At 40.7% G+C, this 12,288-nt stretch overlaps 1 protein-coding gene across 3 annotated transcripts in view; it reads right to left on the bottom strand.

Moving 5' to 3' along the window:
- The window catches only part of LOC120223983 (neuronal vesicle trafficking-associated protein 2), a 91,717-nt gene extending 80,060 nt beyond the window's left edge, over positions 1-11,657 (bottom strand). The window contains exons 1-3 of one of the 3 annotated variants that reach the window (XM_039222212.1): positions 11,572-11,657; positions 3,996-4,081; positions 2,667-2,766 (exon numbers count right to left, since the gene is read on the bottom strand). In XM_039222212.1, the coding sequence (XP_039078143.1) occupies positions 2,667-2,766; positions 3,996-4,013 (118 nt within the window). In that variant the 5' untranslated portion in view covers positions 4,014-4,081; positions 11,572-11,657. Of the gene's footprint in view, positions 1-1,158; positions 1,199-2,615; positions 2,767-3,995; positions 4,082-11,571 lie in introns of those variants that run through there. The other 2 variants (XM_039222215.1, XM_039222214.1) reach the window with 2 other exon arrangements.
- Positions 11,658-12,288: the final 631 nt, after the last annotated feature.

Raw genomic sequence — 12,288 nt, 5'->3', positions numbered from 1 at the left:
TCCCCTATGACCCAGCAATAGCACTGCTAGGAATTTACCCAAGGGATCCAGGAGTGCTGAGGCATAGGAGCACATGGACCCCAATGTTCATAGCAGCACTCTCAACAATAGCCAAAACATGGAAAGAGCCTAAGTGTCCATCAATGGACAAATGGATCAAGAAGATGTGGTTCATCTATGCAATGCAATACTACATGACAATGAGAAAGAATGAAATCTGGCCATGTGTAGCAACATGGATGGACCTTGAGGGTGTTATGCTGAGCAAAATAAGTCAGGCTTATCTGCTGACAGCTACCATATGTTTGCACGTATAGGAGGATTAGGGGGAACTTAATAGAGGACCGTTGGGGAGAAGAAGGGGAGAAATAGGGGGAGAGAGGGAGGGAGGCAAACCATGAGAGACTCTTGAATGCTGAGAACAAACTGAGGACTGAAGGGTATGGCGGGGAGGGGAAGGAGGGTGATGGGCATGGAGGAGGGCACTTGTGGGGATGAGCACTGGGTATTATATGGAAACCAACTTGACAATAAGCTATTTAAAAAAATAAATAGATAAAATTTTTAAAAATAAGATAAAATAAAATAAATAACTGCAGAATAACCTGAAGAAACTCAGAGGTCAAAGGCAGAAGAGAGATTTAAGGGTCATACACCAATAAAGAGTAATTGAAGCTACAAAAATTATCTCAGAATAAATATGTGAAGAAAAAGTCGAACCAACAACTACTCCTAGGGCAGCATTGGATATTAAGTGGTAACAAAAAGGACAAATATAAAATATACAGAAAATACAGTCAGAAAGGCAGAAAGTGTCATAGCCTCCAGGACACTAAAAAAGAAAAATTTGAAAGTAGTAGTGAGATAATATTTTTCTCAAGAGAAAAGAGAACTAAGAGATATCAACAAACAAAAACACACACACAAAAAACAAAAACCAGGGACCATGGAGAGAGCTGTTACAATAGCACTGTGAAGACAGGGACCAAAAGAAGTTTGTTAAATTTCAACAGATACTTAATGAGTGCTTACTGGGTTTAAGGAAGGAAACAGTCTGGAATCAGCAATGGGTACACACTAAAAGTTGTAGGAGTTAAGATATAAAAGGGAAGGAAACAAAGTCTATACTTTATAATTGTCATATAAATGAATTCTTACCAGAAGATGATAAAGAAGATTCATCTTGTGCAATTTGAGTCTACAAGCAACATAAAATATATGGGAAAATTCAAGTTGGCCTCTAGTCCTGGTTATCCCATTAATAAATACATATTAGGAAACAAGAGAAATAATATGTTTCTAAAACATTGTTATTAGTTTTTGTAATCTGGTTTAAAATTGTAATACAAAATAACGAATTACAAGGGTACTTGCTGTTTATAACAGGCTATCTGGAAAACATAGCATATTATTTTAAATGGGTAAATAATTCTTATAGGATTACTTGATGTTTAGTAGAAGGCCTCTTGCTGATAAGATCAAGAGAACTGATAAGATCAAGGTTATGACCAGAGCAAAATTATCTGTAGTCTAATATGTTTATTAAAGTAATTGGATCTGGATTAACACTCAGAACAAAGTCCAGGCTTCTTGCACACTGCTCTGCCTATTCCAGCATATTTTCCTCCTAAAACACCGCAGACTACTTCTTCCTACTAATCCCCCTTCTGCCTCCTCCTTCTCTTTAATTGAATAAATACAACAGAGTATCACTAATCTGAACCTTGGTTTATATGCCATTATTGCAAACAACTTATGCTATTATTGATGCAATGTTACACTAACAGTAATGAGTTTCTGGTGTAACATTGCTTACAAAATGGCATTCTGTCCTCATTACTATCTTATAACAATAGTCTTCACAAAATTAAATTCTGCAGATTTACTGACTGTCAAAATAGAAGTTATCATCAAGTGACAGGAGTAAGAGCCTATGGAAGCATTCAGTATGGTAACATGTGCATTAGGACAAGTGTGTGAAGGAGAGGAAATAACTACTATGCTTTATCAATTGATGTGGCATTATTAGTTACATAAATTTTATCCAACTTAATTGTTTGAGAATCCAGAATTTCCAAGCACTTTAATAAATATACTAGATTACATCTAATTTTTCTCTGGCCACAATATCAACTCAATATTGATGGAGCTCTAGAACATAGCTGAATTTACGAGTTGTTTTCCAGGAATGAAATAATGACATCAAGGCCATAATTCAAGAGCAGTTTTGTTAAATGCATTAAATTAGACTGTGGCATCCATGGAAAGGAAGTGACTATATGAAATGACTCAGAATATGTAATTTTATATTGCAGTTAAAATGTTTGTCTTCGTCAATATGGGTAAGTTTCGCCATCTATATTAAAGAGACGGCATTAAAATTCAGATTTCACAGGCAAGTGTGTTCCTTTTGCTCAGTAGACTCTCATCAACATTTACCTTCTGCTCTCCTCTACTCACACCTACATCGGCCATCTAGTCTATAACTCAGGGCTTTAAGATGTTTTGTACTTTTTAATTACAACGAACAGTTGTAGCCTCATTTCAATAGTTCTGTACATTGAATGTGACAATTAGGGAAACTACTGGACGAATGTGACCCCAGGGTGACTAACCTGCTAGGAAAGCCAGTCTTCTTTCATACAATCAAAATTGTGTTAACTTACTTTCACTGGATAGTTTTTGGTACTTCAGCCTGAGTCTATAGTTTTCATTTTCTTCAAGCATTCTAGAAATGACTTTGTATACTTTATTCCATACTAAATCCTTAAAAATATAAGCACAGTTAAGGAATAATGAGCAGAGAAGTGGAAACATGTTTTGACAGAGGCATCTGGTAGTGACTGAACTGTACTGTACCTCAGCTGATACCACGCTAAAGTACTACTAGCACTTAGAGACTTAAAATGTAAACGTAACCGTTTTCCCATGATCAGGAATCTCTTCTGCTAATTTCCTACCATGTCCTCTCTGTACTATTTAAATGAACTCTCCTGGATGAAGGCAATGCCTATAAAATCCTATCTAAATGGTTCTAACACATTCAATTTTGTTTTCAACAGTTATAAAAATGGTGAATTTCTATTCCACTGGGAAACCAGTTGATTTTTAATGGGCAAGTGTTTTACATCTCACCTAGTAATAACTTCATATATTGGATTATTAGAATTAATGAAAAATATAGGTAAAGCACATTCCCCAGTATCTGGCACATAGTAGTTTTAAGTACATATTCGCCACTGGTCTTTTCTCTCCACCCAAGAAGAACTGGTTCTTGGAAGAAACATTTCATAGTAGAGTGGGAAGATTTGGCGCACACTCAAATCCTATTTAGGGTTAGTCACCTTGAAGGCTATTTTACACTTTACATGGATTATTAACTCATATAAATTCAAAGCTCAGAAACAATACAATTTTATGTGTCATTACCAACGAACAAGGTCTTTAAACTGAAGTGCTTAAGATATATGGTGGAAAACAACGATTTGTAGAATTACTGATTTGAATATGTTTAAAATACTCAAGTTACCATGACATTTGGACAACCAGAGGTAAAAATGGTTCAGGAGTAAAGGTTCATCCTCGTTAGCTTTCCTTCTAGAAACTAAATGTGCCTCCCTTATCTTTAAATGAGCAATGTCATTAATAAAGATACATTATTCTTTTCTGTGAAATCCATAATTTTCTCCATATATTACATTACTTATGAGAGTCCGTTATATTCTGTGGAACATATATTTTCATGCTTTGAAAAATCTCCCATTACATTTTGATTAAAATGTGTTTATATCCTCAAACACTGGGAGGACTGTTTTCTAAGTTAATAAATATTTCCAAACCCAGTTCCATTTCTGCTAAATTAATTCTATTTTATCATTCCAGTTAATTAAATTTTCAAAAGATGGAACTATTTCTACTCTTGAATATCTTCACACATTTGTATTTAGAGAAGTTAATCTAAAATTCAAATACTGCTCATTCTCCTAATAGCATACCTTTTTCTTTTTCTTCATTACTTTCGAAGTTTCATCCAAAGGTATAGGGAAATCAAACTGTTTAGCTAAATTCTTCCGGGTTAAACCTAATTTAAAAAAGAGAGAGAGAGAGTGAAAAGATGAAATATCAAGGCCAGCACATATTTTAAAGGATTCACTATCCTGAGAACAAAGACAATTATAAATGACTCTTGAGTTTCTCTTGGGAATTTTTACACTTGTTGGTATATTTCTGATTCTAGACGGTACCAGTTTACCAATTACCTAATAATATGCTGGGGGAGAAAACCAAGAAAACTCGACACAAACTTCTTAGAAATGCCCAGGAAATCTCCTTTCTTTTCTGATTTGAAAGACGAGTCCCCAAAAAAGTCAGCAACAAAATAAACAGATACCAGAGGCCACTTCTTAACCCAACACATCTCCACAATCTCCTATCTTCTCCATTCAACTCCAGACACACATTGTGCTTTCAACTATTCAAAATGCCTGTGGTTCTTCAAATGTCTTGCTCTTATCCCTCCTAGCCTTTGCACATGCTGTCTTATCTGGTTCTGTGTGCATGCATGTGTGTGAACACACACACACGTGCGTGCCTGCAAGGCAAATTTCTACCTGTCTAGAAGACAGAAAATTTCTACCTAGTCTTCAAGACTCAGGTCACACCGTCACCTCCTCTCTACAGTCTCCCACACAGCACTGGCTCTAGGGACGCTTAGGTGACAGCCCTCAGCACACTTTGATATCACATGTTTATAAGGTGTTCCCTCCACTAGGCCGTGACCTCCCCGAGGTCTTAGTCATCTTTCTAGCCACACTACTAGACACAGAGTAGGTACTAATAAAGGTTTGTCAAGAATTAATAAGCTTCCCCTCTCTACCCACCAAGCCATGCTGCCTTCCCAAATATTAACTGTGAGAAGAAAACCCAAGAGCTTGTGTGTCCAAAGACAAAATCATAAAACGCTAAGCATGTGTTCTCTGAAAGCCTTTATATTCCCCAACCTGAACACTTATCTGCCATAATACCACCCTACCACCACCACTCTATACCTGGCTTTCTTCCACTCACTCAATATTTAGCTTTCCATGAACCTTCTCTGATTTCACAAAGCACACTGTGCTCAGTAATCATAAGGTTTGCCATGTTGTTTACTTGAGGAGTCTGTTTTATTCTTTATTAGCGATCCAGTATCTAATGCCGTACACATTAGAAATGCCAGAGGTATTCCACTAGAGTATTAGAATAGGAGTTATGTTCTAAAATGGCATTTCCCAATTTCTGAGAAGCACACTACTAATTCTGCTTGTGGAGCACACACACAGCACTAAAGAACATTAACTCACATGGTGAGAAATTCATTCTCTCCCATTCTTTTTAGATCTGATTACATCAAGGGTAAAGTCTGAGTATATCATTAAGACTTCCCTGAGACTTGCTTCTCTCTCTTTATGACCAAAGACAACCTTTATTAGACAAGCTATTTGGCTAGAATTTAATAACAGTGTTATGCCTTTATTAGATTGTTTTTAATTAATTTCTATTTGCGGCAAATGGTACAGGCTTGCCACTGAGGTAATGATGTAAAGTGTTCTAAAAAGAAATTTACTTGGGAGGGAAAAAAATGCACATGTTAAATAAATATATTAAGTAAATGATAGTATGGATGATATGCAGATATGGCATAGGAAAAGAACTCAAATCTGGGAATATCTGTTCTTCATTTACCCATATGGACCCTTCTCCCTAAATGCCTAAGCCTTCGGAATATTATACTTGCATCACTCCAAATATTTTCCATTTGTAAGCCTTTCTTAACCTAGACATTACTCCCTGAGGTCAGGATAGGAGCCATCAAGTTTACCTGCAATTTTGGGGGATCTAAAACATGTCGGGGGCGGGGTGGCGTTGGGTGGCTCAGTCAGTTAAGCATCGGACTTCGGCTCAGGTCATGATCTCACAGTTCCTGAGTTCGAGCCCCGTGTCGGGCTCTGTGCTGACACCTCAGAGCCTGGAGCCTCCTTCAGATTCTATGTCTCCCCCTCTCTCTGCTCCTCCCATGCTCATGCTCTGTCTCTCTCTGTCTCTCAATAATAAATAAACATTAAGAAGTTAAAAAATAAAAGCTAGTTCTTAGTGTGACTGAGGAACTAAATTTAAAACATGTCAGGGAGTATAGGGAATTAGAAAAAGAACAAAGACAAAATCATTTCCTCTACTCGTTTTGCACACCTCACTGAAGGTAGCTCCAGTACATATCAAAGACTGTCCCAACTCATGTTTCCAGTCTTTCTCTGCCCTTCTCTCTGCACACTGTTTCCATACACTTGAAAAACACTTCTAGTTCGTCCCTAATCACTCTCCATCACGGATCCAAACCCAGGGTTACGCACACACATTTTCCCCACATATCATTCATTCCTAGCTCAGCAACACGCGTGACTCTTCTTGTAGCGTTTCTGCCACCGTGAAGCCTTCCCTAATTCTCTCATCCTTGAAGTGCTCAGCGCTCCCAAAGCATTTATTCGTACCTCTACAATCATCCTCTATTACATATAAATTAGGACAATATCTCCCAAGTGCTGTGAGAACTGATATATTTAAGTCTTGCTTGAAATGTTAGAAGGGTTTCCTGATTTGCCTGTCCCTGGGTTTCTAAACTCCGCTACATCTTACAAACAGAAGAAAGATAAACTTGCTTATCTTCCAGAAGTGTAGCTGTCTCTGATCGCTTCACTCCACCGCTCAAAAATCTTCAGTGACTATAAAATGACGGTCTCCAAGACATTCCACAATATGGTCCAAAACCTACGTTTCATTTGTTCAATAAATATTTAGTGCGTCTCCACTATAAATAACCACTCCACTGGAATAACCACCCCCTGCCCTTCAAGCCATCTCCATTCAGTATGCCAACATTCACTGGTCACTTATTCCATATCAGACACCGTGCTGGGCCCTATGCATACATTACATACTTCATTTAGTCTTTACAGTAACTTGCTAAGGTAGGAACTCTTATCCCCATTTTACATCTGAGGAAACTGAGGATCAGAGTGGTTAGCTAACCTGGCCAATATTACACTGCAAATAAATGACAGAGCCAGGATTATGTCTTTCTGGCTTCAAAACCAATGCTCTTGATAATCTCTACCATCCCACTAGAAATTTCTCCATTCATGTCCCTTGATTTCCTGCCTTTATGCCTCTCCTTTCCCTAAACTATCAAACCCTTTTGACGGTGTCCATCTTACAGCATTCATGTCTACTAGCTTATATTCACATTATTGATTTAAAAGTTCTTAAGGGCAGAACATTTGTCTGATTCATCTATGACATGAGCACCTAATGTAGTGTCCAGTGTGGGAGACGTTCGTTGTTGCTGGACAAATAATTCAGCTAGTTCCCCAAGAAGGGCTAGGCATAAGTATTTAATAAATGTCCCTTTACTATGAATATTAAATACACCCAAAACAGAGTAAAACTGAAGCACTTTCTGGCTTGGTTTAAATATAAATCTATGCCAGGCCCTCTCTCCCTCGACACTATTCCTGGTCGCCCAAGCACAGCAGGGGGCCTGTGGAGTTACCAGCTCCATCCTCTGCCCAGCTGCCTAGCACAGGAACGTCAGAGTTGCCAGCAACCCTTCCTTCTCCATCTTTCAGTCAGTCATCGATCCTGTGCATTCGTGTCCATTGCTCTGCCTCAGGTCAGGCCTTTTATCTTTGCACTGGACCACTGTGCCCCCCAACAGGGCTCTCGTCTCTAGTCTCTCCCAGCCAACCCCATCCTTCCTCCAGATCCGATCATGTCACCCCTGCCACAAAGGAGCAGCAAGAATCCCAAAAGAGAAGCCAACCAGAGGGAAGACTGACACCTGAGGTCTGCACAGTGTAGAGTTACAACAGCACAGCAGTGCTTTCATAATCCCGCCTACCCGGTTACCACTAACCAACATAGGTGACAATCTCCAGCACGAATTCATGTATCCCCTCTTCTCCCCCACGAACTGCCTTATCTGCTTTCAGTGTTCTTCCCTTCCAATCTACTACCTTGATGATGGACTATTTGTCCTCGGATTTGTGGCACGAAAGCAATACAGGCTCTCTATTGAATCCGTTGTATTTTTCCCGGCTTCCCTGCTCTCCACCACCACAACCACCACCACCACCATACTCTTTCTTCCTCCTAGAATAAGCCTTTTATTTATTTTTATTATTCAAAGAAACTAAAACCTAGGGCTACAATGTTTTATACTACCCCTGGATTTTTTAATCCCCAGCAGAGGGCCAGAAAAAAAACAAAAACCTGAGTGCCTTTTAACAAGGAGGCCATCAGAGGGGCTTGAAGTCCAAACTAATAACCCTGCTTAGGTATGTCTGAGGGCTTCCCACCGCAACTCGTTCTCGGGAGTCAATCTCAATCAAGTTACACCGAGTACCATTTTATACATCTAGATTATCAAAGTAAATTTAGTCTGGAAGGATACCAAACAAAATCTTCAACTTGGGCTTCAGTCTTGCCTGCCTCCAATTCAATCTCCCTTATATAGCCAACATGGCCTAAGTGAATCCAGCCTTTGTTCAAAATCACTTCTCTTGTTCAAAAACCTTTTCAGTTTAAGATTTCAGAGTCACTGCAGACAATGGGGAATGGGTGGTAACTGACTTCCCCAAACTTCTCCCCAAACAACTTCACCTTGAAAATTCTACATAAAACCACAGCCTCAGCATTACTTGAAGACAGAGAACACTGAAACTGCAAACTAACTGCAAGTAAAATAAGGAAAATCATTGACTCGCAGAGCTATGATCAGATGTGCTCCTGCCCCACCCCAAGCAGGGCTCCGTGGCCAGCAGGGAAGAGAAAGGAAGGACACTAGAAAAAGTGCTTTCAGGAGAGCTGATGCGACCAACAGAAAGGCTGAATCCACCCTAAATCTGAAAACACTAAAACAAACCCCTATGGATCAGAGCACAAACTGCAGGGAAGGGAGCTCAATGGGCAAGTTGAAGGTCCACACACCACATAAAGTACTAAGCATGCCATTTAATGGGGCTGACTCCATTTAAAAGGGCAAGCATGGTTTAAAGGGTCAGTCTTTCAATTGCATGGCTTCTGGGAGAGAAAAAGAACAAAAAGGAAGGATCACAAATTAGGCCACAAAGAAAAACTCTGTAGTATCCATAAAGTGAAGACCTTACAAACACTCTGACTACAGTCCAATAAAACTAGAGTTTGCTGACAAAAACAAAACAGAAAAGTCCTGGAAATTAAATTTTTTTAAAAATCTTTAATCAGCTCCAGAGTGAGAAGGGTAATACAAACTGAAATTACAGAATGAAAAAAAAAAAAAAAAAAAAACAGTGACAATGAACAATACTGTATAACTATGGGATTTAAAATAGTGGTTTAAAAAATTCATTGCACTAAACATTTTTATTAATAAAAAAAATAAATGAATGAAATGTCCTGTTGAAAATAAGTATAAAAAGGACAAAGTAACCCAAAAGAAAGCACATGTTTCATCTTTATTATCTATCTTCATTTTTTAATGCAGAAGAGACCAGAAAAACAAGATGTCTCGTTAATAAATCAAAATCCTGAGTTTTTTTAAATTAACAAAATGGACAAGACACTGGCTAACTTAATCAAGAACAAGGGAGAAAACACATACATACAGAAAAAAATGACAACTCAGAAATAAGCATGGACATTTTTAAGAAATCGTAAGACACCACTTTGCAGACCTCTATGGAAACAGATTTGGAAACGGATGAAATAGATAATTTCCTAGGAAAATATAGATTAAACATAGGTATATTTATAAATATATAGGTATATCTATCAATATAAATACAGATTAAAGACAGCAATTTCCATAGAAGGTATAAAGAAAGTTGTTAAGGAATTATCCCACAAAAAGCACTAGACCCAGACAGTTTCACAGGAGAATTCTACCAAAACTTCAAACAACACGTAGTCCCACTGTTCTATAAATTATTCCAGAGAATAGAAAAAGAAGGAAAAGTCTGTAATTCCTTTTATGAACTAAGTATAACTCTGATACCTAAACCAGATGAAGACGTACAAAGAAAGAAAAAACACAGATCACTTTCCCTCACGAATACCAGTGCAAAACTCTAAACAAATTATTAGCAAAGTCCAACACTACTTTAAGAAAACAACACATCATAATCAGGTAGGATTTATTTCAGGAATGCAAGGTTGGTTTAATATTAGGAAATCCATTTATATCACATGCCATAGTAATACATCTAAGGGAAAAATATGTTTATCTCCATAGACTTGAGAAAGCTTTTGACAAAAATTCAACACCCATTTAGGATAAAAACACTGAAAAAAAATAAAAGTTGAATAATTTTTAATATTTTAAATATAAATGCCTTTGTCCTAGAGCCAGTACCTTATATAATGGGGAACACTGGAGACATTTCCCCTAAGGTCAAGAATAAGGCAAGGATACACCACAATCTTCACTACTATTCAACACTGAACTTGAGGTATGAGCTGATGCTTATAGTATTATGCATGCAGTAAGATAAAACAGGCAACGTTTTGATAGACGCCGCGCATAAGAATAGGTAAAAAAGAAATGAAATGATCTCTACTTACAAATAATATCATAATATACCTGGACAGTGCTAAAACCTATTCTAACAATAAAAGAATGCAGTGAAGTGCTATGATCTAAAATTAACAAATCAATAGGCTAAGTGAAGGAAGACAATCAGGAAGGCTCATATACTCTGTGACACAATTTATAGGAGATGTCCAGAAAAGCAAATCTATAAAGATAGAAAGTTTAGCACTTGCTTAGGGCTGAGGTTAGGGGTGGGAGAGGGCAATGAGAGGGAACAGGGAGCGTCAAAGGGTACAGGGTACATGCTAATAGGTACAAGGTTCTTTGGGGACAATAGAAATCTTCCAAAACTGAGTGTGGTGATGGTTGTACAACTCTGTGAAAAGCACTGAACTCTGCGCTTTAAATAGGTGAAGTTGAATGAACTGTATCTCAGTAAACTTTCAAAAAAGAAAAACTTTAAAAAGCACAGGCGGATGGATGAGCCCTCCAAAGGGAGGCAGGACTTTTTCGAGAAGGAACTGCTCTCTATCTTAACTGTGGTGGTTTGTCACTAAATCATATAACCGTGTCAAACCTCAAAATGTATATAAATCAATCCTAAATAAAGGTGATCTCTTGAAAGATCAAGAAGCTTCCTGTATACAAACAATAAACATGCAGAGGACGTTATGGACGAGGAAACGCCATTTACAACAGACGAGTAGATCAGACACCTAGGAATAAATGTAGCAAGACATAGGCAAAACCTATGGGGAAAAGTCTCCAATATAAAACGCTCCCGATGGACACCAAAGCAGACGGAAGAACTGTTCTTAGACAGGAAGTGACTCGACGGGGTAAAGATGTCTGTTCTCCTTAAGCTATTTGTAAATGCAATGAGCACTAGGAACCCCGACAAGCACCCCGAGCCCCACTCTGTTCTGGGGGACGCCAGCGGCTCCACCCACTGCCCTTTCTGTCCCACTGACCTCACACGACCGGCGCGTGCCCGTTGGCGCCCCTTCACCTACACGCGTGAGGCCTGGTACCGACGGGACTCGCCTTTCGGCCCCGCGCGGGCGGCGGGACTGACGGGAGGCGAAGCCTGGCCGCCGGCGGCCCCCGTGCCCGACCCCGCTCCGCTAGGCCGCGGGCCGCGTAAGGCTGCCGCGGGGGCTGGCTCCAGGCGGCCCCGAGGCCCCCGCGGGGCTGGGCTGACTGGACGCTGACGGGAGGCCGAGGCCTGAGGCGTCCACCGCCGGGAGACCGCGGCCCAAGGGACGCGCGGGCCGACCCACAGACCCGCCCCCGACGGGCGGAGCGCCCCGCTCCCGCCCTCCCGCCCACCGTCCCCTAGGCGCCACCTGCTCGAGCCGCCGCGTGGGGACCGCTCCGCGCGCTCGACGCCGGCGCCGGTGGGGAGGCGGCGGGACCCCGGGCCCGGGGGCCGGAGGCCAGCTTCGCGCCGGCCCGGGCAGCCGCTCGCGGCTCCTCGGGGCTGTAGCCGGCCCCGCGCCCGGAGCTCCCGCGGCCCTGAGCCCGGCGGCCGCCCAGCTGCAAGACGCCGCCGCACCGGTGCGAGCCGAAGCGCGTCACGTAGACGAAGCGCGCCAGGTCCCGCTCCTGCTCGCTGCCGGCCGCCGCCATCGCCGCCTTCCTCAGGGCCCCGCGGAACGCCACGTCCAGGGCGCGGGACGCCGTTGGAC

Source organism: Hyaena hyaena, unplaced genomic scaffold (genome assembly GCF_003009895.1).
Source record: "Hyaena hyaena isolate Hyena2069 unplaced genomic scaffold, ASM300989v1 scaffold_1081, whole genome shotgun sequence".
NCBI lineage: Eukaryota > Metazoa > Chordata > Mammalia > Carnivora > Hyaenidae > Hyaena > Hyaena hyaena.
Note: the sequence above shows the minus strand (reverse complement) of the source record. Positions and strands in the feature narration are given on the sequence as shown.